General features: G+C 41.7%; 1 protein-coding gene across 2 annotated transcripts in view; it reads right to left on the bottom strand.

The window, feature by feature from the left end:
• Nucleotides 1-26,641, bottom strand: part of LOC144782239 (monocarboxylate transporter 2-like) — a 91,317-nt gene that overhangs the window by 39,217 nt on the left and 25,459 nt on the right. For both annotated transcript variants that reach the window (XM_078661483.1, XM_078661484.1), the window contains exon 4: nt 21,709-22,578. In XM_078661483.1, the coding sequence (XP_078517609.1) occupies nt 21,709-22,578 (870 nt within the window). The remainder of the gene's footprint in view (nt 1-21,708; nt 22,579-26,641) is intronic.

Raw genomic sequence — 26,641 nt, forward strand, 5'->3', positions numbered from 1 at the left:
TGCTATTCTAGCTGTCTCTCTTTCTTCTTCATTGTCTGACATTTTATCGACTGGAAGGTTATTCTGTTTGTTTGCAGATCAGGTTTCTTATGGAAACAAAGATTAGATGCACAATATTTTGGAACAGTGTATCCTTCAACGTTGACTAAACCAAGAACCATACATAGGAGTCTCCTCCTGCGAGGTTTGGCGGATATGACCTTTCACCCACTCCAGACGTCTTTGGAGTATTATGGGAAAAAATGGGTTATGTGTGAAAAAGCACGACTGAGTTACTCTAATGTCTTGCGTTAGTTTTATCGCCTATCCAAACGTTGGGCGCCATGTAGTGTAGTTCCTATTATCCCAATAGGCTCTGCGCATTGGAATAATACCTTCAATAGTATAGACCTAGGACGGAGGTTAACTAGGTCTTCTACTGACGATATTAGACTTAAAGTTTTGGGTTTGCCAGCTAGCTCAGAGTTCACTAGAAACTTTCTCGAATAGGCAAGGAGGAGTTTAACCTCCCTGGATAGACAAGAAGGGATTTAGTTTCTGACAACCATAGAACATGACAACTTTGCTCTCCCCTAATCAAGAGTGTATCTCTAGAGTCGTGTGAAAACAAAAGACAACTTATTTTACTCAGTCAGTTCAGTGCATTCTTAGTTTCACCAGATTGTAGAGAAAAGGAAGAGACGGGCGTGTTCAATAAAAGATGTTATTTATTGATCAGTCTCTTTTCTCGTACAAGAGAAATGAATCAATATTATTGCAATACTTATGGTTAAGTAAAGTGCATACAATAAAAGCAGAAGTATAAAATAATACTGTAAAAGCATTGATATGGTTTCTAAGCCATATGATATTTAAAATTGATAAAATAGATACATACATATATACATTCGACTAATCGTACTCAACTGGTGCTTCTAACTACGCCTACCCCAGTGTACCTGACCTAAGCCTAATACGTGGGCGGGAGTAGATAAGTAGCAGTTTAAGTTAAGTTTGTTTTGCCAAGTGACTGACTCAAGAATTCTCTGCAAGGGGTTATTCAGTTCTGTACCTGAGATCTAGAATGGTTGAGGGCTGGTATCTCTCGTCTCTGGTCTTGATATTCCAGCTGCCTGCGAGGGCTGCTTGGAAGCGCCGGAGCTGGATTTCTCGGCAGGAGAAAAAGCAGCGTCTCGTTCTCAGCGCGTCAGGAAGGCGGGGCAGCGCCAGCGGGGTCCGCTCTGTGCTGGCCTCTTTGGCAAGTCTCGCTGCTCCGATCTCGTCACCACCGCGTGTGTTTGCTTAAGGCAATGTCGGTAATATTTATACCTGTAAGGTGCCGAGATTGACGTAAGGATGGACATAGATACGTCAATAAGGATGTCATACGAACTGGTCGTTAGCACATTCTTTACTGAAGTTCTCTGTGAAATCAAAACAATGGCCGTAGGGATTTTCCCAGGTTGTCATAGGTTTGATTTGTTTTGAGAACTCCGTATGCCTTATCAGGGGCTGGAGGAATAGCGTTTGTCTAATTAGATGGCATGCGTTATGACCTAATCAGATAACACGTTTCTGTGCCGTGGTGTGGCTTAATCAGATAACGGTTTTTGCACCGTGGGATGGCTGCTAGTTAATTATTAACCACAACAGGGTCAGGAATAGGGGGATCGATACAGAACCTATAGGAATACATTACAAAAGCATGCCGAGGAGGGGCATTGACCCCTGTAAGAGCACAAACCAGAGCAATGGGCACGGTGGAGCCCATCTTGTACCGCCAGGTGCATCAAAAATATGGCACACTGGATGACACGGATGACGATGAAGAAGTGTTCCACATCTTTTGTGCTGGTTATACCAGGAAAAAACCAGGCCACATTCATCTCGTCACATCGCTATCAACGGGCAAGTCATACGGCTCTATTTGGCATAGGATCATCAGTCAATGTCAAGGACACAGACCAATATCACAGACTACACACCAAGCCTCTACTGACCACAACCGAAAGAAAAACCTTAGTCTATGGCAGCAACACGCCGCTTCCCCTCACAGGATCCTTCGGGGGCACATCCACCACGGAGAGCAGAAGGTTAAAACAAGGTTATTCACCACAATAAGAAAAGGGAACATAGTGCTCAGCTGTCGCACATCCTAAGAACTAAGAAATTTTGCCAAGCTAGTCCACACAAGTCAAATAGAGCAACTCTTCCAGGATGTCTTTGGGGGTTTAGGCTGCCAGAAGGACTACACCGTAAAGCTCCACATTAACAAAACCATCAAGCCCATAGCCCTGAGACACCGCCACATCCTGTTCCATTTGAGAGATAAAGTTCAGGAGGAATTCCTGCATTTAGAGAAGCTCAGAGTAATTGAGAATGTATCTGACCCGGCTCCCTGGGTGTCCCTCATGGTGACTGGCCCCAAAACGAAACAACCTGGGACCATGAGGCTTTGCATTGATATGAGATTCCTGAACACCATTACCAGAAGAGAACTCCATGTAACTCCTGGAGTTTCTAATTCCGGACTGGACCAGTGCAAAATGGTTTTCGAAGGTCGAGCTCAATTTGGGCTACCATCAACTCTTCCTTGATCGAACCAGTAGGCATATTACAACTTTTTTTTAACCCATATGGGCTCTAATACTACAAGTGACTACATTTGGGGATTTAATCTATGGAAGAAGTTTTCCATAACACAGTCAAGGAAATACCTGGTCTCCTAGGAGACATTAACATAAAAGATGACATCTACTCCGACTAAAGAGCCTACCACATCCAATCCATGGTGCGCTACAATTCTTGGCTGAAAAAGGTCTCACCCTGAACAAGTCAAAATACTTCATGTTAGATCGCGAGGTGGGTTTTTTCGGATACATCCTTTTTGGCAGAAGTGATCAAAGTTGACCTCAAGAAGTCCATAGACATCAAACGGGCCTCAGCACCAGAAGCAGTCACGGAAGTTGGAAGTTTTCTTGGCATGGCAAATTACTGTAGCAATTTCACTCCCAATTTGGCCACTCTCACTGAACCACTGCGGACCATGATGAAGGTGATGTCCCAGTGGGTATGGGGTCTTGCACAGGACACAGATTTCCAGAAAATCAAAGACTCCTTACTTTACAATGTCAGCAAGGCGTACTTTGATCCGTCTCTAGAAACGGAGTTCATCCTAGATGCCAGTCCTGTAGGCCTCATCGCAGTGCTTGTACAAAAACAAAACCGGACCAGTGGATATCTGTCGCATTCACCATCAGTGCGCAGTTGGACATGGAAAGATGCTGAGTACAAATTTAAAAAGAAGTCCTTGCCAGAAAATGGCCACATGCTCACTTCCACCTTTACCCCGTGGGACCCAACAGCCCTCCAGATAGAAAAGTGGGTCATACAATTCCAACAGTACCAGTTGGATGTCAGCTACTGGCTAGGATCTGGGAACAAAGCAGATTTGTTCACAAGACACCCCAAAGTAATGGAGTGAAGCTGATAAGCACACAAGAGAAACAGAGTAGTACGTCCAGTTTGTCTCCCAAGCTGCATACCCCAGAGCACGCTCGCTCTCGTAGCCACTGTATGGGACATATACTTTGAAGCAGTCAGGCAGAACAGGTGTGCCTCCTTCCTAGCAGGAACAAAACAATTTCATCAGGAGATCCCCAATGTCCTCAACCAGCTATGGCAAGTGCGAGTGGAACCAAGTGTAACGAGTGATGGGCTACTCCTATGTGGATGACGGATTGTTCCAGAAAACCTCCAAGACATCGTTCGCACGTCTGCGCACCGCTACAATGACAACCAGGCACTGAGAGAAGCTATGGTTCACCAGAACGGTTCCTGAGTAAGCGCAATGATCACACAATGCATGTCGTGCTAATTGAACGGGGAGCATGAAAGTCCCACACCAGTCACAACTTAAGCTACCAGCGAGGCACTATGGATGTTGGTCAGTGCTGATTTCGGAAGCTTCCCCAACAGCAGGAAAGCCCCCGTCCTCATGAATGCCTACTCAAAATTCCCGGGAGTAAAACTGGTGAGATCACCTGCTTTTGAGCATGTGCAGTCAGCATTGTAGAAAATGTTTGCAGCATTTAGCTTGCCCAAAACTACCAGAATGGACAATGGGCCTCCTTTCCAAGGGAGGGAATTTCAAGACTACCTGCAAAACTGCAATATTGAACATTGGTGTATAATCCCCCCCAATGGCCACAGGCCAACAGGTACCTTTAATGATTTGTGTGCACTATGACCAAGGCCCTCTGAGTCTGCACAGACAAACAAGACAATCCAGAGATGGGCCTGCACAACTTTATACACACCTACTGCTGCTCAGTCCACTGTATCACCAGATGCTCGCCGGCCGCACTTACATTTTGGAGAAATATCAGTGGGGTTTTCCCCACAGTGCCATCGTGGAGGCCGCGGAAGTTAGAAGCAAAGGGAAGTCATGAAAGGTGGTCCCAAACAACCGCTGAGCCATGCTATCAAGGAGAAAAATAGACTCCTCTCTCCCAACAGACGATACACAGATATTGCAGGACAGACAAAGTTCAGAACGCCCTATGAACATGGCATATGGACAGTCATAAAACAAACAAGGGACAATGATCACAGCCCACAACAGGAGAGAAGTAGTAACCATGAACGTATCTTGATTCAAGAAAATACAGGTGTCGACCACACCTACGCCTGGGACAATCAATAGCCCACAACAGGGAAGGATGGGGCTAGAAATGAACATCTGACAATAACTCCATCAGACACCAATAGAAAACCCCATCTAGACCACTCTCGCTGGTGACAATCTGGTGCAAGACCCTTGAAGTAGCATCAACCAAAAGAAACATGAGAACAAACCACAGCTACCTTCCACACCCACATCCATCACCCAGTATCCTCCTGAAAGATTTTGTATCACAGCGTCAAAGAATTTAAGGTTGGTAGGGATGCAGTGGGTTAGCTGGCCAGCTAACAGATACTGTAATACAAAACCTGAGGGCGAGCGTGGCCTGAGGGTCAGGTATAAAGTGACTGTGGAATGCAAACACTGTACCTAGCATGACTCTGTCTTGCGTATGTGCACGCCTGCCGTTCAAAAGCCACCGAAACCCCCGGGAACCTGTCACACAACAAAGACGAACAGTTAATTGGTAGACAATTACACTGGTTTCTGGTTCGGTATAGTCAGGGGTGCTGGAAGATGGGGTGCGGCAGGTGATGCAGCACCCACAAAAATAATCATGCAAATGTCAGGCAAAGTCTCCTGGCAAACTGATTATTATTATTTTAACACGGAGATTGCAGTTTACTTTTCTTTTCACTAACTGTAAGATGAGGGAAATGTATGATGTGAACAGAGTGACTTTCTTCTTCATGCATATGGAATGTAACGGAAAAAGTGGAGGATGGTTAATATTTAACACAACAAAGTTTAAATACTTGCACATGAAATACACAAATATTTCAAAATATATCAGAAGCAAGGAAAGAAGGAATGAGACATGATGTTTTTGTGGAATTCCTAAATGCAATGCAAACCAAGATTTTAATATGATCAAACAAATCAAAACACTTGTGTTATGCACAAATGATAAATATGCACTGAAGCCCAACTTGCATGTGCTATCAATTGTGCTATCAATTGTGGGTCAAGTTTGTTTAGGAGTATACTGAATGTTTGATGGGAATTTAGTGGCCATTTCGATTAAAAATGTGCTCTTAGTACATGGAAGTGCATATCATACCTTACTTTTGTCACCATATATTCCGAACAGCATGCTCCAAAATGCACAACTGAACACATACTTTTACGTTGTCAGTCTCCAACTGAATAGGCATGGCTCATTTGCTACACTTGTTCCTTTCTGATGCCTGGATTTTTCACTATCCTAGTAACTTCAGTGATGCAACATTTATGGCAGCACTCCCACTCTGAAAATTGTTCCAGCATCACTGGTTATAACCCAGCACAGCGGCGGTTCTGATGTGAGCTGCGAGATAGATGCAGAGTCCTTGCACTGAGAGAATCCTCACAGCAGAGGCAATGCATTGGTTCTGCTGGGGTTTGGCCCACAGAGGAGATACATCGGTTTAGCTGGAACCCCAGATGGGCTGGAATAGCAAATTCAGGCCCACTTGCAACGTTCCAGTTCTAGGGTGACACGGCATGGCAGGAATCACAGTGAGAGGAGTCCAGGAGCTGGGTTCAAGGGTGTCCCTGAGGCTTGAGTCAGGAGACCAGCCAACTAGCCATTGGAGTCACTCTGGAATCCTGGGTTCAATAGATAAAGGTAAGCACAGCAGGGCAGAAGTCCTTGAGAGCATCAGTACAGCATAGCCCTTTGGCCTGCACCCTGCCTGCTCTAGGGTTGACTTATATGTATAAAAAAGAAAGGTTTGGTCCTAGCAAAAGGTTTATTTTGCCAGGTCAAAATGGCAGTTAAAATGCACACAAATGCTCTGCAATGGCAGGACTGAGACATGTTGAAAGGGCTATTTAAGTTTGTAGCACAATCAGTGCTGCACGCCCACTGGTAGCATATATTTACAGGCCCTGGGCACAAGTGGTGCCACTTTACATGGGACTTACATTGTATTAAAAATGCCATTTAGGTATAAACCAATTCTACCATGTTTTAAGGAGAGCACGCAAACAGGTAAGCACTGGTTAGCAGTGGTAAAGTGTGCACAGTCCTAAAGCCAGCAAAAATGCAATTAAGAAAACAAAAGGGTTAAAGGAAAAATTTTAGGGGAATCCCATACCAAGGATACCAGGTCTAACAACTAGCATTTGTCCAGTGGTGATAGTTTACAGAAAGCAAGATAAGTTATCTGTGCAACACTATGCAATAATGAACAGAGTCATCTTTAGGTGAACCATGAAGCAATGTGATGGATTTGAGCTGGCGTTGAACCACCTCGAGAGCCCCTGGTGGGCCACATTTCTAAGATGTCATCTACTTTTTTATGTATGGGGCTACAGGCTCCCCTTACTTCATAGATTAATTTAATACTGTTTTCTCACTACACAGACAACCAAGGAGAGAGACCTTGAAAATATACACAGGTAATAGGTAACAACATTTCAAATGCATGAAAAGAGGAGGAAGTGTGTGACAATTAAAACAATTAAGTTTAGATTTTTTGTTTTCAATGTAGTACTGCTGTTTTCGCTTAGCAGTCAAAAAAAGGACTTGCTGTACAAATTACACCTAAATGTAAAAAAAAAATGTTAATGCTTTTTCTGCCCTTGGGGGTCCTTGTGGGACCCCCTGAGCAGGCCTAAGGGGTCAGGGTGTTTCTACCCTGCCCCCTTTTCTTGTTTTTCACCTTTTTTGTACTGTTTTCTTGAGATTCAGTACCGAGTCACTAGATGGCTGCCAATACTTCCTGGTTTGGAGTGTTGGCAGGCAATCAGAATGAAACTTGTGCTCGGGAGGATTCGCGAATCCACCTCAGTGCTCAGATATCGATATTTTAATTTTTTTAGTTTCTCAGCAAATACTGAATGGATTTACACCATTTAAAATAAAAAGAGTGCTTACTGAAGCAAGAGCTAACTTTTTGCCAAATTTGGTGTAATTCTGTTCAGCAGTTCAAGCTGAAGCCTGTTCCAAAATTCCTATGGAAATGAACATGGGGAAAACGTGTTTTGGGACCCCACCACTTTTTAATGAAACTCGTTATTAACAAGATGATACAATACTTCTAGTCAGCCTCTGCAGGCATAAGGATACATTCTTTTTATTGCCAAATTAAACCAGAACCACAAGAGGACAGTCAGGGACTGACTAGGAACTGAAAGCAGCCCTGGCAAATTTTGCCAGACCAGCCCCCATCCGGCGCAGAGCGAGCGAACGAGCGAGCCTCAGCGCTACTATGGGGGTTTGGGAAACTAAAGACCAAAATGGTGAATTTTACAGCACATTTTTCATTACATATTCAATTGTAATAACTTTCAAAGCACAGAAAATAGTAGATGATGACCTTAAAGACACTGGGGAATCATGCGATTTTGAGGCTGCTGCGTTTTGCGTGTTAATTATGGATTTGCTGCATTTCACAAATGACCCAACAACTGCAGATTTTAACAACAACAAAAAAATTAAGTTCCCACAGAACTAAAGTTACTAAAAATGCAGAAACGCATTGCAGCACAGTGGAGGGTCCTTCCTAAAGTTTGACTGGTCCCCTTTATGTTCCCTATTTTTGTATTTGGAGTATTAAAGTGTTAATAATGAGGTACAACATTTAAAACAAAAAAAAGTGTTTACATGTGTTAAAAAGCAAAAATAATAAGATTATGCTAACACAACATGTGCAGCATTATTTGCCTTTTGCTGCCACATAATTTAGTCAACCTAGTGCATAAGTTGGTCCTCCCCTATGTATAATTCCATTGGCCCTGGCTATAATATAACAGTTGTAGAGATTGGGTACAGGTAAGAGGATACCACGAATTCCAGTTTCTTATAAAAAGAAATTATATTTCCGACTCAAGCTGAGGGGGTAGTGTCCGCCCTCTAAAATTAGTGAGGGGACTCACTTCGTCCACCCAGGTCGTCCCCGCACTTGTAGTTTGATTCAGGCAATGCCAGCATGTAAGTCAACAAAGACTAATTAAGCGTCCCATCATTCCAAGATTTGTAAACTTAATAACAGTGAACGGGCTAAAAGCAATAACTGCTCCTGAAAACACCAAGAAAGATAAAAGTGTGGTAGGAAGCACTACATAAAACAAGCATTGGCATAGCCTTTGTGACCCTATAAGTGTTTAGCCATGCAACAGTTAATGTTCCATTAAGGCTATTGTGCCGCATAACTAAATACTTATAAGGTCCCAAAAGCGAGATCTATTGGCTATGCAGATCAGCAAGCAGACAGAACCCGTGCACACACCTACAGACAAAGACGAAAAACACACATTCAGAGACACATTGCAACATACAATGTGCATCTAATCACAAACACAATATTAAAGCATAGATGGATTGACAGTTGAACAAACGGAGAGGGGGGTTGATGGTGATAACACATCTACAGGCACCTTTTGCACACATGCAGATGAACATGCGTAGAGATACCTCTGCACACAGACCAACAAACACAGTCAGACAAGCACCTGGACACAGAAGCATACATGTACATACGTATACCAGTGAAAAAAGACCAATAAACAGAAAAGTACCTATGTACAGAGGCAAACATACAGGAGCTCAAACAACAACACACAAAAGCCAACAGATAATCAAGAAGACCTCCATTCATGACGTATGGTTACTTATTCCCACAAACAGTACATGTACCTACAATACAAAAAACAAAACAAATTACACAAAAATTACAATATCTACAAACACTAAAGACAATCATGTCTTTAGTGTTTGTAGGTATTGTAATTTTTGCGTAATTTGTTTCATTTCTTGTATTGTAGTATGATGTATTTGGTGTTGTGCATGGGTTAATTGATGCGTATGGGTATGTGTGGAATGAGTAGGATTGGAATGACCTTTATGTATATATTTGTGTTTGGGGCTTAATGTAAATATCTATGATGTACAGACATCTAATGTGTATAAGATATAAATAGTATGCTGAAATGTATGACTCAATAAAATAAGAACTGTTACTGTAGTTCTGGTTTGGGACAATATTGATGTTTATGTAATGAATTGAGGTAACAAACATTTGTTAAAATTATTGCTAGGGAGAGTTTTTGTGTTTTCGCCATTGTTATTTCCCTGCCTCCTCTCCTCTCCCTGCATTCGAGTATTCAGGGACCCTCTTTTGTTTGTTGTACTTCTGGAATGCTCCTCGACCTGGCCTCAGTCACCAGTCACGCGCGAGCCCCAATGCACATGATCACCACCAGACGCCTGAAGAGACCGCGCAGACGTGGCGGCGGAGACATATGCCCGCTGCACGCGACCCACCCACCCTATTACATGGTGCACAGTGCTTGCATGCCATTATTTATGCAGATGCAGATTGCAGAGAGAATCCAGATGTGTGCTTCTTCACCCCCTGCACAGAGCGAGGAGAGATGCATGCAGAGAGTGAGTTGGTACTCATGACCTTACTTCTCTGATTGTTTTTTCTGACTAACGCTTCCGGACCAAAAATCGGCCCCAGAAACAAAACCGGCCCCCTGCTTAAAAACCTGCCCCCACCCCATCAGGCCTTCCGGGGGATTGTCCGGTGCCCTGCATTGCCAGTCCGGCCCTGAGGACAGTCTTGGATAACAAACCATAAATGGACTTGTCACATCGTGCCCTCTCTACAGAAGCTCCTCCCCAGTCATGATAAATATTCTCTATTTGTATGGTTTGAGCCTGGATCCCTCATCTCAGCACTTTTACCGCATTTTTTGTAGGCACAGAAAGAACAGCCCAGTAAAGTTGTTTTAAGATTCTATGTTCACACACGTCGTAACATCAAAACACACCGAGTCTTCAAGAATTATGCACATGCGGCTTGCTACATTTCATTAATAACACAAGCTGCTGCAAGAAGTTCGGGCTGGTCTCCATGCAATGTGGGACTTTTTAAATGTGGGCAAAGCAACTCCTAGTACAATAGATCAGAAAAATGTAAAACAATATTCATGTACCTGTGCTCAGGAATTATCTTAGAATCATCTTTTTTATCAGGAGGCCATTGCTAGTGCTGCCCAATTCTGAGGTACCAGACACCAAAACTGCCTAGTTTTATCTCATGTTATGCCTCTTTCTTTCGCCTCCACATTTCCTACCTCTATCTTACTCTCCATGTTCTTTTTCATCTCTTCTTTCTCCCATTGTCACTCTTTTTCTATCTTTCTCTTCGTCCTTTTTTCCTTTTCTGTTTATCTCACGTCAGCTCTAGGTCAATGTCTGATGATGAAAAATAAGACCCAGCCGTCAACAAATATTGGCAAAGCTAATGGGTCTCGCCTCTGAGAGTTATTGGCTTTGGCAATGTTTTGTAGCCATGCTGTACAGCAGGGTAAATGCTTTGAAGTGTGGCTAAAACTGTGTTTAAAAAAAATTAATACGAGAGCTGTTGGCTTTGTCAATGTCTTTTAGCCATGCTTTATAGCAGCATGGCAGCTGTTCAACAGGGTTGAAAGTCAGGGAAAAAAACTTGATATGACGCTGCTACACAAGTGGCTGAAAAACTTTGACAAAACCAATAGCTCTCGCATTGCTGAGACCCACTGACTTTCCCAATGTTTGCTCTAAATTGGTGGGGGATTTTTTTTGTGTTGCCTTTGTACTTTTAATACTGTTTGAAGTGCTGCATAAATACTTTACACATTGCCTCCAAGTTAAGCCTGACTGCTTTTGTGCAAAGCTAATAGAGTTAAGCACAGGTAAATTTGGGGTTCTCTTGAGTTTCACCCTGATGGAACCTGCAGCTGCTGTTTGAGTAGGGCTTCACCCCTTCAAACTGTAATCCATTTTCCTAAATTATCTTTCGAAAATGATGTCATAAAGATAGTTTAGACCAGTTAGGTTGTGTCACTCCAAGTACAAGTGGTGTTAGGAGGTATCCAGGCCTGGCATTACCAAGACCTTTAGATTTTCTAAAATATAATTACTTATATAGGGCAGAATTGTGACTTGCATTACAGCATATAACATGGGGCAGTAGGATAGCCCACTTCAGCTACTGGCTAACTTCACTGTTAGCGATAGATTTTACACTTTAACAGAGAGTGCACTCACACATAGTAGTTCTCTTCAGTACCAGGGGCTACAACGGCAGAGTGCGCTGAGTGGAGCAAAAAAAAGTTCTGCTTTTAGGCAGTGTTTTTCATATTGGTGAGGGCATGACAGACAATAAAAAACTAGGTTTTACAAAAATCATGTCATAACAAAACAAGCATTGACAAAGCCAAAAGGCTGGCAGCCAATGCTGGACCAATTAGCTTCACCAATGCTTAACATGTCTTTATATTTACACAAGAGAGAAGGCTTGGTTTGTTTCCTGGTAAACGTTACCATTCTGAATTCTCAACCTGGTGGTACAGCTAAAGCTCATCTGTTAGTTACCATTTAATAGAGACTAGTATGTTGTTAGATATGGCCATTTTGAATAACTGGTTATCTTTCCGCACAGGCATATCCAGGATGGCATTTTTATTTGCACCTACTGACTGGAAGTTCTCCTTCCCACTTCTGAACAGTGATATAGATTAGATCAAGTTGCGAGAGTACTGGTGTATTATCTTCTAATTTAATTCCTGAAATACCTAGCTTCTGTCTTGATCTGCCCGATCTGACACAAAAGTCATCATCTGAAAAGAAGTCCTAATTATTTTACGGTGTCTTAATTGTGAGAGCATTGACCTTCCTTCCAGCCTCTATATTACATGGCCACGTGAGGACTTAATAGAAAAGTGTGAGTTTGTAACGGTGGAAGTCTGGACGATAATATTTTAGCAATTTGCCAAAAAGTACATCAATGGAGGAATCTTACAAATAAAATGCATTGCAGAATATAGGATCACGGGGCTGGTGCTATAGAAGAAAGAGATGTGCTGCAGCATCAGTGATGGGAGGCCCAGAAGGTGAAGTGAGGATAGGCAAGGCATGAAAGAACAGGACTTAATCCAGTAGGGTTGTGGACAGTCCACTGAGACACTAGTTTTTTGATTTGGTGGACGGTACTGGGATTCACTGTATGAACAGAGAATCATGCATTTTCAGAGACAAGTAGAATGATGGCAGCCACCTTGAAGTCAGGCTACCCATCCTGAGGTTAATAAAGAAATAATAGAAAGATGATTTGAGCGTCCTGGTGATATAAGGTGAATCACAGCTAACATGTAAAGACATGCCAACCTAATAGTTGAGTTAATAATCTACTTTTCAAAAGGTGGACAGTTACAACTAAAGTCCAGTGAGACACCGCAGACGAGTTATTTTAATGCTCCGGCAAAAATAAGCAAAAGTGTTCTCTACCCATTAACCATGAGCCGTGTGGTTCCTTTACTTCTGCTTTGCAGAACCATCACTCATCCTGCTCAGTTGTTCCTCCTGACAAACTGGAAGCGGACTGTCAGATCTAAAACAACGTAAGGGAGTGTTGTGGGCAAGTTAGCCTCATATGGTAGCAAAGAAAGAATTTCACCCAAAACATATCTCCCATCTTTTTCAGAGAAAATATGTCTAAGAGTTATGCCTATGGGAAGAAGGCAGTAAAGCAACATTTGAAAAATGTACATGACTAAGTGAAAAACAATAAGTATTATGATGCTCTCCTGCATCAAAGAGGTCTACTAATGAACTGTCACTTTTAAAATGGCTACTGAGGAAATTATCTTCCCTCAATAGTAACATTATCATGAAAACACATACACAGAAAAACCACTCGCAGGAGGGGCAACTGAAACACAAATGGGTTTTGTACTTGTTAGAAGGGTAAAGGATATTGAACATACAGAAGTAACAACAGGGGAAACAGCAGATCAGATCTACCAGCTCAGGAAAGAAGCTGAAGAACGTAAGGTTCACATACTGAGGTGCAAGAACAGAAGCAGAGGAGACAATGCATGCTTCTTTTAAATACCTGAGAAATAAGTAAGTGATGACCTAGTACTTTGTTTGGAACAATGTCTGCTGGAACATCTGGACATCAAGGTTATACTCCCTCTCTAAATGTACGGGCTAATGCGATTACTCAGAGAATAAGAGAAGAGTAAGAAGAGCCCATTCACAAAACCAGTCCAAAAGGCATTTCAGAAAATATGTCCCCTTCAGAGTTAAAAAGGATAACACATGTCATGAAAACAATAAACATCAATAACACATGTATATCAGAATTGGACACTCACTTACAGACAAGGAATAGGCTATATATTTCTAAGGAAAGCAAGACCGAGAGTCCAGTCACAGTTTCAGGAAAATGAACTGAATGTGGCCTGATCTAATAGTTAGGATAAATACAGCATATAAGGGCATTTAGTGTGCCGGAACACAGGCGAAACCTGGCAGACAATTAAGGAAGGGCAACAAAGATGGGAATGTCAAGATGATGGCTTTCAAATTCCTAGCAGATGAGAGAAAATTGGCCAGCACCATTCTTCATATGAGGGAAACAAGTAGAAGAGGGGTGCCTTGGCGGTAGAAGGTTCTGTGAAGCAATCCACCATCCAGCATAACATATTGTATTTGTAGCTAGAAGTGTTAGGTGGCTTGACTTTTAAATAGACATTTATATTATGAAAGAGAAACCACAAGTCACAGGAGTTATATTTGATTTGCGGGAGGGGTTGTAGCTTGTCGTTGTTTGATAATTTGTTATTTACACATGAGAATGCAATGGGGAGTACTGGGTTAAACCAAAAAAAGGAGAAGGGAAATACAAAGATGATGGCAAGAGGTGATAGGTACACAAATGAAACAGAAGAATAAGGTTCGTAGATGAGCTACCATGCGCCACAGTTAATTCACAGGACAGTAAGAATGATGAGGGCTAGATAACGTAGAAGAGGAGTAATTTTGAGGAACACGAGGGATATAGGCCAAGGTGTGTTGAATAATGCTTCCAAGTAGAATTAGGTAGCAAAGGAATTCATGCGACTGTGAAAAAAGAAAAGAGCTTACATAAATCACTCATGCGTGGGATTTACCCCCCCATTATTGTCAGAAGTGTGGAGTGTTATAAAACACATAGTTGCCCACAGTATGAGATGCTTCAGAAATCAATGTTCTTGTAAAAAATCCATGCAGTGAGGTATTAGCATTCTCACTGTGTCAGAGTTCTGATAATAGCCTCACTCATATTATATAAGCATTTGGACTCAAGAGAGACTCTTATTTTCTTATCTTTCTGTAAATCTAAATCAAGGCCTTAAGGTAGATTAGAAGTGGTACTATCTGGGTTAGAATGTCATACGAGTACTTGCACAACCACATACTAACATGTTTTAGGATATATTCTCAACTCCTCTCCTGTCTCTTCCCACTCACGAAAAGGTGGGACATTTACTCCTGACAAGGTCAGGAATAAAACTTCTTCCGGGCTGCGAAAAAGGGGTTGTAGGGAAAGTGAATTTGCAATTACTCTGCAGATTCACGCTTGCGCAACTATACGTGTGTACATTTGCTCATGCAAGAATGGAATTCATAAAAGAATTGCTAAGAGTACTGTTCCCATATGTAACTCTGCAAATTATTTAATTCCCGAAGCCATAAATCTGCACCAATGCAAGGACAAGTACTTGCTGGGGAACTTTAGCGACGTTCATTTTCGAATCAAAACATAGGCCTATGTTCATGTTCCCAAGATGTTTTTATAGCGATTCAACATTTGTATTTACGTTTTGGACAAAAATTGGAATGCAGCAAACATATTTTTCTAAATGATGCTTCTGACAAATGGCATTTAATGTTGCAAAACAGTTTAGAAAAAAACTATTTGTTTCATGTCCCATTGGTTTGTAAGAAAGCTAGCCCCAGCCTAGCGTTAAAGGATTTGTGTATAATTTGGGAGCATTCTAAAAGCATTATAAATATCCACAAATTGTTACTTTTTGAAATCATCTGTATTCCTTCTTCTACTGAAATCACTGTCAGTAGTGCAAGCTGAGTTCACACCTCGCTGCATTACCTTAGAGTGCCCCTCCAAATAGTAAAGAATTTGCATTAATGATGGATATATACACGTTTTAAATAACGTATCAATACGGATACAAAACCTACTTAAGTGAATACTCTTTCACAGATCCATACTGTGGCAATGTAAACCTGCAGTTAAAGGGTTTGTGCTGCAGGGCGTTGGGCCTACTTTTCCAGTGGAAAAGATAAACATTAAAACTTGTTGTCCTTCAGCCCAAGCAATATTGGGGCCTTGAGTAATAGAAATTAGACACCCTTGACTGTGATTTTAATATTTTGTTCTAAAAAGTGCCACTCCATTTGTTTTGTTGGTATTCCCATTTAAGAGGATGCCATGGAAAGGTGAATGTATGTGCTGATTAAAGAGCCAATGTCTACCTCACATGGGGAGCTAAAATACTCTACATACTGTCACAAGATAGAGATCTAGCAGACCAGATGGTCCACTGAAACAGAACGAGCACTAAAGGGGATAACAGTACTGATGGGGATTGAGAGTATACCAGTGATGAACCGTACTTATGACTCTCTGTCATGCTAAAGCCACCTATACATAATTGTGACAGATCTGGAAACATCAGAAAGCTAGCTTTCATGAATGGCATACAATTGGCAAACATTATTGCAAAGAGCAGAGATGATTAGGTATATTTTGCTTCTTTTGTTTGTGACTTGATTTGGCAAGGTAGATTAGGTATATTTTTTTTAATGTGACTTCTTGAATAAAATTGTGAAATGCATTCCCATCACGAAGATCAGGTGTGGGCATGATATCTCATATACTTTCAACACTGAGCAAAGGATGAGATAAAGGTGTGAGTCCATTTGCAGTTTACAATGGCGCTGGATGGTCCAAATGAAAAGTGGATGTCAAAATCAGGATTGACATGATGAAAGCAGGAGAAGAAAGTCCCAATGAGCACTACAGCTGCATTCTCATCCCACCCAGATATAAAGACAACTAGAAAAAATATAAAACCCTATTTACGAATAAAGAATTGCACAGTCTTGCATGGGAAGGAGGAGCTTTCAATTAATCATTAATAGTCTCATTTTGAGATCTCTCCATGTGCCACCTACCCCGGAGTTACTGATACCCAGGGTTGTGGTAACTCTAGGGGAACAATCAACACAAATTGTGCGTGGAATCCCAAAAGTTTCCATTGAACATTGGAATTACCAAGGGAACCATGACCGATCCCAGCATAATTGCCAGAGAAACTCACCCAGAAATTGTGGCTGTTTTCAACAGCAGCCATAATCTCCAGTTTGCTGAAAAAAGGTCCGCTGTGTTCTGATATTGCCAACGGGGCCAGCAAGTGGCATTAATATTGCCATCGAAAGTAAGTGGCATTGCATAATAAGGGTTTAAGTATGGGAAGAATTTATCTGAAAGACTGATTCAAGATTTTATGGAACTATTGAAAGATATCGCAGGCCTGTGGAATAATATTAACGCAGAATTATGAAGATGGGACATGCAGGGTTTATCGCTCTGTGGACAAACACAGGTTATTACAATGATGGTTGTGCTCATGGTAGATTGCTGTGATGTTTAATTCAACCCTACTAAGTAAAATAAGAGTAGGGAGCAAAAAACATGTTTGGAGCAAATTCTGGACCACTCTAAACATGGGGGAAACTATTTAGAGGCCGAATGATGGGAGGACTGAGGCTGCCAAGTATGAGCTGCATGTTCTGGCTCATCAGCAAAGGAGTAGGCAGTCAATTAAAACACCTCTCACTTTGAACAATATGGCTCTACTACCCCTGTCTTGGCACGTGCACTGGAATTGTGCCCCCGAGGAAAGTTTCTTCCTCCCTTTTGCTTCCTTTTTATCCTTTCCATCTTTCTTCCCTTCTTTTAATAATTGTGTGCGTTGCTTCCACTTTTGTATCCTGTTTTTGACTTCTTTCGCACTTCCATCCCATTTGCATCTTACTTATTTTCTTTCCGTTGCATTTTTTAATCACTTCTCTTTCTCCTACCATGTTTCTTTGCATTGCCACACCTTGCTCCTCCCCATATCTTCTTTCTGCAGTGTTATGTATTTGCATTTGCTTCTGTCTTTTGACCTGCGAGTCACAGTTCAAAGATCAGAAGGGTCACTAACGACCGCTTAATCTGTCTAGACATGGAATCCCCCTACCCCACCCCTGCTGAAGGTTTCACTAAACCCTTGCTCAGCAGCTATCATGGCTGGCACTCCTACTTCCCACAATGCTGAGACATCAGCTTAGAGCTTTTGGAACAAACATGAGAGGCTGCAACGATCATATTAAATATCTGAAATGAAAAATATCCCCAGTACCCACCAAACATTGAGCAGGCAGATGTGGGCCACACAACACAAGTAGACAGTAGACTACACAGTTTCAGTATGAGGTCATAAATGTAGCAGATTAGGGACTATCATACAATGAATTATTCAGTTAAAATAGGGAAATAGGCAGACCTTACAATCTTGCAATCTCGGTTTCGAATGCAGACCTCACCAACATGGCATCTCTTAAACTATTATCTCTCAATAGGTCTGAAAAGGATCTGATGGAAAACTCCAATGAGTGTCCATTGGCCCTGTTCGTGTAGGATCACGCAAGAATTTCCTCGGACACTGCAGTCCACTGAATAAACTCATTACTTAAGGGCAAGTTTAACTCCAATAGAACCCCACTGCAAATCAAATAAAGATTGCTATATCCTCCTTTGTTACGACAGATCTATTAATGAAAATCCAATACCATAGCCGTTTGGGTTGGGAAAATCTAAGCAGCGTGGGAGGTCAGAACATCTGATAGCTTAAGGAAAGTAATAGGAGCCAGCCCAACATGCAAATTCTAGAAATGCTACGTTTATTTTTGGAAAGCTTTCACATAGCCATTACTAGCCTATCCATAGTTTGCCAAAAAAGTTAAAACAGGAGAACTAGGGATTTGTTCCAGTCACGACAGCAGAAACTAAACGTCATAACTACTAGGGATTTTCCTTCATTTGTTTTGAATGCAAGTAGTAATCCAAACTCAAACCGGCAGATCAATTTGATGACTGCCCATATGCTTCAATATTAGGTAATGACGTGAAATACAAATAATTTACTACATTATTGTGAGCATTGTTTGGAATTCTTCTTATGTTTACAGCAGAATTTGTGAAAATAGTTGGCATTCATTTCAAATTTTTGATAAGGTGTGCTTCCAGTGTTTTAACTTTTTGGTCGTAAGTGTTGGGGGCAATATTCACATCTGTTGTATAAAACGTTAGTGTTAGACCGTTCAGCCTTAGTGTGGTCTTTCCCCAAACCTTTTGCCTTTACTCTCTCCTTTTTTTGCTGAGATTGGTTTTTGTTGACCTTAGGACTCTGTGCCCTTTACCACTACTAGTCAGTACTAAAGTGCCTGTGCTCACTACCTAAAACATGGTTACGTTCGCTTATCCTGATTTGCATATTTAATTTACTTCTAAGTCATTGGTAAAGTGGTATAACATATTCCCACGGCCTGTAAATTAAATGCTACTAGAAGGCTGGCAGCACTTATTGTGCAGTCACTTAAGTAGTGCTTTAAAGCATGACCCAAGTCTGCCACTGCAGCCTACATGCAGTTTTAAATTGCCAATTCGACTTGTCAATATAGCCCTCTTGCCAAGCCTTTAACTCCCCTTTATGGCATCTGTCACCCCTAAGGTAGGCCTGAGGTAGCCCATAAGGAAGGGTTCATTGTAATTACAAGGTTGGGCATGAACGTTTAAGCTTTACTTGCCCGAAGTTAAAAAAAAAACGAAACTCATTTTTCACTACCTACCTCGCCCATAGGATAATATTGGGTTGACTTATTACATTTAACAATAATGCTGACTTTTAATTGGAAACAGGTAAACATTTCATGCTTGATGTCGGATAAATTAAAAAGTAAAACCCCATTTAATGGTAAAGTTGGATTTTAAGTTACAATTTAAAAAAATGTCACTTTTAGAAAGTTGATAAGTACTTGTTGAGAGATTGCACTCCTTCCCTTAAATCATTTATCCAACTCGATATGTGAAATGCATGCAAACAGAAACGGCATTTGAAACTGTTGAATAAAGAATCATAGCGCAAACATCCTGGCTCCGTGGTGGTGAAGTATACAGGAAGATGTATGACACAAGTATTTGGATTATGATTGACAAACTATGAAAAATGGCGCAACTTTGGAGGAAGTGGTTCACCCAGGAACGATTGTCCTTTCAGCAGTGCGACAGTTTGGTGCAGGAGGAAAGTGCCCTTTGGGAGATACTTTTAGAAAGTTGGCATTTCCTTACCTAACTATATGGTGTGTGCAGCCTGTTCCTGGTTCACATGACTCAGTGTAGTTTGCAGTTGGACTTTGTTTATTCCACCCAGACAGCCACACAATAGTGGGATTAGGTGTGCCTGGATGGGGCTGTATGGGGGGGGGGGTGGAGCTGGGCACAGCCCTACTTGAATTGACTGTGCTCTGCATTCACACAAAGGACGAGCCACCACTGCATTGTTCAGGCAGCCATTCAGGAGCAAGGGCAGAGGAAGCAGGTAACTTCAAGCACTTTAAGGGAAATTCTCTAGAAACTTCGCCAGGTCTAAAAACAGGACTATCAGACGCCCCGTGAGTTCACTTTTTGGATCTGTAAAAGGACTCTCCGGACTGCCTGTTGTTGTGGCCTACCATGTACTTTGCAAGACTGCTTTGCAGCACCTGGAAGGACTTCTTTGCTGCCTGGAGCCTTCCTTGAACCATCAGAGGCCTGCCTTGCCGCCTGAGCCCTGCTCCACTGCTTTAACCCAGGACTACCAGAATGACTCCAAGGGAGTCATCAGAGCCTCAGGGACAGAAAAGGCTCCAACCATTTTGAACCCGCACCTGGACCCAGCCTGAGTGAGTCCTATCCACACAAGTGATGCCCCTCTAGTTCTGGGCCCATGATGGTGGTACTAAAGGTGCCCAGAGAGCCAAAATCCAAAACTTGGGACTATGAAGATTTTTGGCTAAAAACTGCTCTGAGAACAAAGAGAAGACCGAGATCAACCTGCTCGCCTATCCACCCATGGTGCATCACCAGTCGGTCTGACTTTGAGCCAGCTCCTACTATGTTCTCCGCAACAGCAAATCCTGTTAAGAGGTCCTTTGCCAAAGGGGTATCCAGCCTCCTAGATCTCTCGCCAGCTAAAGTCTCCAGCTTTGTCCCTCTTGAGAATTTCGACTTTCAGAAAAGAGACCGAAAGTGGAAATCTTCACTGTGACTTTGTCCTTCCAGCACCTCCCCACATTCCATCGTGGTGGAAATCTTCACTGCGACTTTGTCCATCCAGCAGCTCCCTGCACTCCATCATGGCCGGCTATATTTTATGACTTTGACCCGGTCTCACATGACTAGATGTCTGAGGTTGGCACTGTGATCATTTAGGCGCTTATTCATACCTTAAACTTTAAACATTTGTGACTCCCATTCTCCTGACTGGATTTATTTTTGTTTTGGTGTCAAATTAGTTATTCAAATTTAGTTTATTTTTCTATATTGGTTTGGGATTTTTCTTGTGTTGTGTTTTTAGTCCATTGATATTTTTTTGCTGAATAAATACTTTACACATTGCCTCCAAGTTAAGCCTGACCGCTTTTGTGCAAAGATTCCCAGGGTTAAGCACAGGTTAATTTAGTGACGTTTGCGGTTCACCCCACTCAACCAACAACCCAGTTTCTCACAGCTAGTGATTGAAAAACTGGCAAAAATGAAAAATACTTCTGCAATATTGTGCTAGTACTACATAACTGTAGCACTTACATATTCGAATATCGCAGAAGCAAATCAACTTTAGTAACTGGCTACCACTACTGACAGAAAACTGTTGGTGGTTGTGACACATTAGTTTAATCTACACTAAGTTTGCATAGGGACTTAGTGTACACTAAACTAATCAGCGTAATATAAAGAACATCCGCCTCCACACAACATGACAATAACCAACTTTTATCAGAGGTATTTAAAAATCCACTAGAAACAATTTAAATGAGAATTACTGACACTTTCATACTAACATAATATTTCACATCATATCAGTTAATGTTTGTCAAAAACAAATGTAAACAGCATTGAACAATGTATGAAACTTACCGCCTAGAGGTGGTCCAAGGAGAATAGGAATGCACTCTACAATCGTCACAAGTCCGACAGCACTTGAAAAACGTGGTGCTCCAACGAGGTCCACTAAGGTTTCGAAGAGCATTGCACAAACCATACCAAATGCCAATCCCAAAAATATGGAGTATATTATTAAACCTGAATAGTCTGTGGCAAAAGGACACATTAAATGACAAAAGCCATTAAATGCAATTGAAAAACCAAAGAAATATTGGATTCTTGGTCTAACCCATTTACTGTTTGCAATGATGCCAGTACTCGGCCTTGCAATCATGTCCACGATTCCCATGATGGAGAGCAGGAATGCGGATGAATATTCATCAATACCGATATGTCTGGCATAGGGTGCCAAAAAAACTATGGGGGCAAAAAATCCAAAGAACATTATCACATTCCCAACGAGGTAAATGAGAAATCCTCTATGCCTAAAAAGTGTTAAATCCAAAAACATGTTGAAATTTTCAAAACAGGATTGTTTCTTCTTATTTTCACTGGTTGCCAACAAACTAACAGGTTGTTGGTGGTCTTGGTCAGCTTTACTGATGTTCTGTTTTTCAGGTGTTCTACCTTTGCTGGGGTTCTGGTTTTCATGATGGCCTACCACTGGCCCAATAGGTCTGAAGAGAGCCCCAGCCACACAACAGTTCAACAAGACGGCACCCAATATTAAAAAGCTACCTCTCCAGCCAAAGGCATCAGATAAAAACTGGTTAAAAGGAGCAAGTGTGCAAAGTAAAACCGGACTTCCAGCCATAGCAATGCCGTTAGCAATTGGCCTCCTTTTGGAAAAGTATTTGCCAATAACTATGACAGATGGTTGAAGGTTTAGGGCAAGTCCAAATCCTGAAAAGCAAAGGCAATTTACTTTAGTGCATGTCTTATCAATAGAAACAACAAAACATTTATGAATACGTTGTTCCAATACCTTATCCATATGCTGTAATTCACACGTTTTAAATGCTGGGCCTAGGGATACGATTTATGGGTATGTTCCAGTGGGTCATTCATTCATACATGCGTTCTTGCCTTACAGTCACCAAACATAAACAAAAGGTTATAATGTTTAATGCTCTCATGCAACAGTGATGAGAGCTAACTAAAAAACAAATGATTGCATGTTCCGATAAACAATCAAAGTCAATACTGTGGAATCAAGCATACGTATTATTTCAATCAAAATTATTTATTGTTAACGTAAATGTTATGAAAACCTTTTTATATAAAAGAAAATACATACAAAGCAGCAAATTACAATATAATCATTTTCCACATTCATATAATTTTATAAAAACATTTACAATTATATTGATAACAAGAACATTACTACTTTTCATTAAAACTTCCATTCCAGTTATTTCGTCCTCCATCTCCCAAAAAGAAATGATCTACTAAAGTCCAGCCTTAGCATGAAAATGCACTGGAAACGAAAGTGGGCCATATACACACAAGAGCAATGGCACAATCTGCAGCTCATACATTTTGGGTTTGTGTAGTTCTACAATCTCAACATCCCAACAAGTTTTAATATGACCATACCTAAACCAGGTGAACATTGCTCTAACTGCTGGACCTTCAAGTGTACTCAGATGGTAACAGTAAACAATTCTAAGCATAAAATGGTTGAAGACTTAAAGAATATGGATCAGCAATATTGGATTATTCCCATATGGGTGTCTTGCTTGGCTCTTAGCCTGTTCCCCTATAGATGCCTTTGCTGGGCCTTCAAAAAAACTGCAGCCAGTATTACTATCATAAAATGCCTTCATCAGACTTAGAGCTTCTATCCAGTAAATACAACAAATACTAATTTCGAGGGACGATGCAAGGGAAAATTAATTATTTTGTCATGGACCGTCGAAATCCCACGGCCCCACCACTCTTACACGCACGGCACCGACTGCCAGCCCCAATACCTTTTTTGCATATTTAGTATGTTTAGATCGAGTGACCAGGCCCAGTAGACACAGTTGAATTGTTGGCAGCAGTGGCAACTCATTTAACCCCCCAGGTGCCCTGATTACTTTGTTCCAGAAGGCCCCCACATCCTGGCATGATCACCACATATGATTATAGGTCCCAGTGGTCGACCAGCATCTGGGACAGTGCTCTTGTTTAGTCAGGTCTAACATGTACAGCCACTGCGGTGTGATGTAATCCCTGTGCACACACTTGTAATCAATTAACTTCAAACGTGCATTACGAGTCACTCTTTTGCAATTGCCTAACACAGAGTCCCATTCATGCTCATTCAGCTCTTCACCAACATCGCCTTCTCATTGGGTTTTACGTGCAGTAATACCGCCAACTGTGCTTAGAAAGAGCAAGGCCCAGCTTAAAATCCTTCATCGGATTTATGTTACTGGCCCTCGCCTGATTCATATGGGTTATTCGACGGATGGCTTGTGTAGGCGTGGATGTGGTCTACTTGGTACCTTTCTCCACATAATTTGGGAATGTCCTATGATGGTGATCTTTTGGAATCGTATACATGAGGTGATGAATGAGGTCACGGGTGTTGTGATGCTACCAGAGGCCCGACGATGTTTGCTGAATGTGTGGGGGCCGAATGATTACGATGTGTCACAGCTGCGGTGGACTACCCTTGGTAATATGATTGCAAAGAGAGACATCGCGCAGCTTTGGGGGTCCCAAAGGCCACCCACAGTGGCGGCATGGAAAGAGAACATGGACTGGTGTATGTTTAGAGAGAAGACTGTATATGTGGCGAGAGGCAGACCCAGAAAGTGGGGGGAAATCTGGAATCAATGGAACTCATACCGGGGAGATATATGTACGCCCCCTCTCACGGAGATCCCTAGTCCCCCCCAGTCTCCCTGACCCGACATTCCTGATGTAGTATAGCGTATTTTGTTCTGATTTTGATTTCCTGCTCCTGACCCCCTCATCTCTGTACAATAACTCCTGTATCATACCACTGTATATCTCCCGCCCACCTTGAGCACTCACCCGCTTAATGTAACACTGTCGTTTTGCCTTGTTTGTTTTTCTTTGTTGTTTTATTATAATAAAAAAAGTTATCAAAAAAAAAAAAAGAAAGAGCAAGGCATATAGACGTGTGATGAGTTTGAGCTCTACGCCCATGTCTGGTAATGTACTAGTTCAAGACATGCATCTCCGGCTCCTGCAGTAAACCCTCCCTTGCCTTCCAGATGGCCACTGCCAGATCTGCATACGTAATAAAACAATTACCTGCGATATCCCATCTAGTGCAGAAGTCCACATAACCCACCACCCTACCATCTGCATAGAAGTCCCCCAGGCATCATGGGGCATCTCCCTCCGCTGTACGCCAGAGAAACGTGGGCATTTGGAGCCAGTAACCCTCCTCGGACTCAGGGTAGCTTCAGGACCTCCAAATTGATTTGTGCACTTCCATGTCCCCAGTACAACAGCCTAAGGAGGTCACCTAGTTTGCGAAAGCATGATTCTGGAATACTCATTGGCATGTGCTGCAGAAGATATTATGCTCAAGGTAACATGATCATTTTGCTTGTGGCTATATGTCCCATGGAGGATATCATATAGCTTTATGGCCCGCTGCTGAGAGCTATACCGGTTGCCAAAGGCTCTGAACCGGAGTTATAGGCTGGATTGTCCAGCGTGCGAGAATGTAGAGGAAACTGAAATGCATGTACTGTTCTTTCTGCCCTGTTTACAGGATTTCAAGGTCTTGCTGTCATTTGTGTAATAACCTGGGGTCTAGACACTGCTCCGAGGTTTTTAGACTACTCAATCAAATATGACACAGATATGACCACTGTGTTTTCCATTTTGCATTCCTTGTATTCTATGTGGTGTACTCGTAGAGCCATACTGAAGAAGAGCTCATAGGCCAACTTCAGACCAACATTATCTATCACGCCTTCTTGAATTGGTACTTTCTCTTTTTAAATTGAAGGAATTTAACCATACCCTCCTGGTATAATAGTATTTTGCAACCAACTAGTCTCTTATAAGAGTTTTTTTTTTTTAAATGTAACATTTTTATCCCCACATTTTATTCTGATATTGTTGCTGTTTTTCTAAATGAAATTGCCACTTTTACTTTACATTTGGATATTCTGCTATACAATGTACTATCTATGTATCTTCCTAAGATATTATATCTGAATGAAATAGATTTCTCGTCTAAAATTAGCCTGTTTATTCATATGCACTTTATTGTCCTTTACCCTGTGGCTAATGTAAAAGCCATTGCATGTATATTGCATAACCCTTTCTCTGAGGAAACCTGAGAGTTGTCTTTGCTGATTCAAGATCTCAGACAGGAATGTACATTTCCCCAAATAAGTGCTATCCAATTATAGATACCCTAAAGGATGCTGCTATACTTTTTAGATAATGTATTGTTTTTACTATATGAGCTTTTATGGGCCTAGCGGCCGCAAAAAAGATTTATGACTGACTGACTGCAGGGTTTGTTCCTCTCTTCCATGGATAATGTGTTGTGTAGATATGTATATATAATTTTATTTCCATGAATAACTTCCCTCTCTACTGCAGGTGGACCGGCTGTTTCATATACACATGATGGGACCCATTAGGCAGCCCCCAGGTGTAGGGAGTTAGTTCTGCATATCTGGGTCTAACAAAAGTGGAATTCCCATTACCAGTGGCGTGTGCAGAAGCAACAGGGAACTGAGGTGCTACTGACAAAATCCCCTTATTAATGAGAAATCACAGGAGCATTGGTAATCCCAGGTCAAACTTCTTAGGTAGTTTTTATTTCCCCCACATGTTCCTCAGAGATCTTGGCTGCTTTCAAAGAAGTCTGCAGGGGAAACATCAGAGGTCTACGGTAACTCTGCATACTTCCTAATTCTTAAAGGGGCTGGGCCCTAATCAGGACAAAACCGGTCTTGGATTGCTTGCGTTTCTGTTAAGG

The sequence above is a fragment of the Lissotriton helveticus genome, chromosome 9 (genome assembly GCF_964261635.1).
Source record: "Lissotriton helveticus chromosome 9, aLisHel1.1, whole genome shotgun sequence".
Classification (NCBI taxonomy): Eukaryota; Metazoa; Chordata; class Amphibia; order Caudata; family Salamandridae; genus Lissotriton; species Lissotriton helveticus.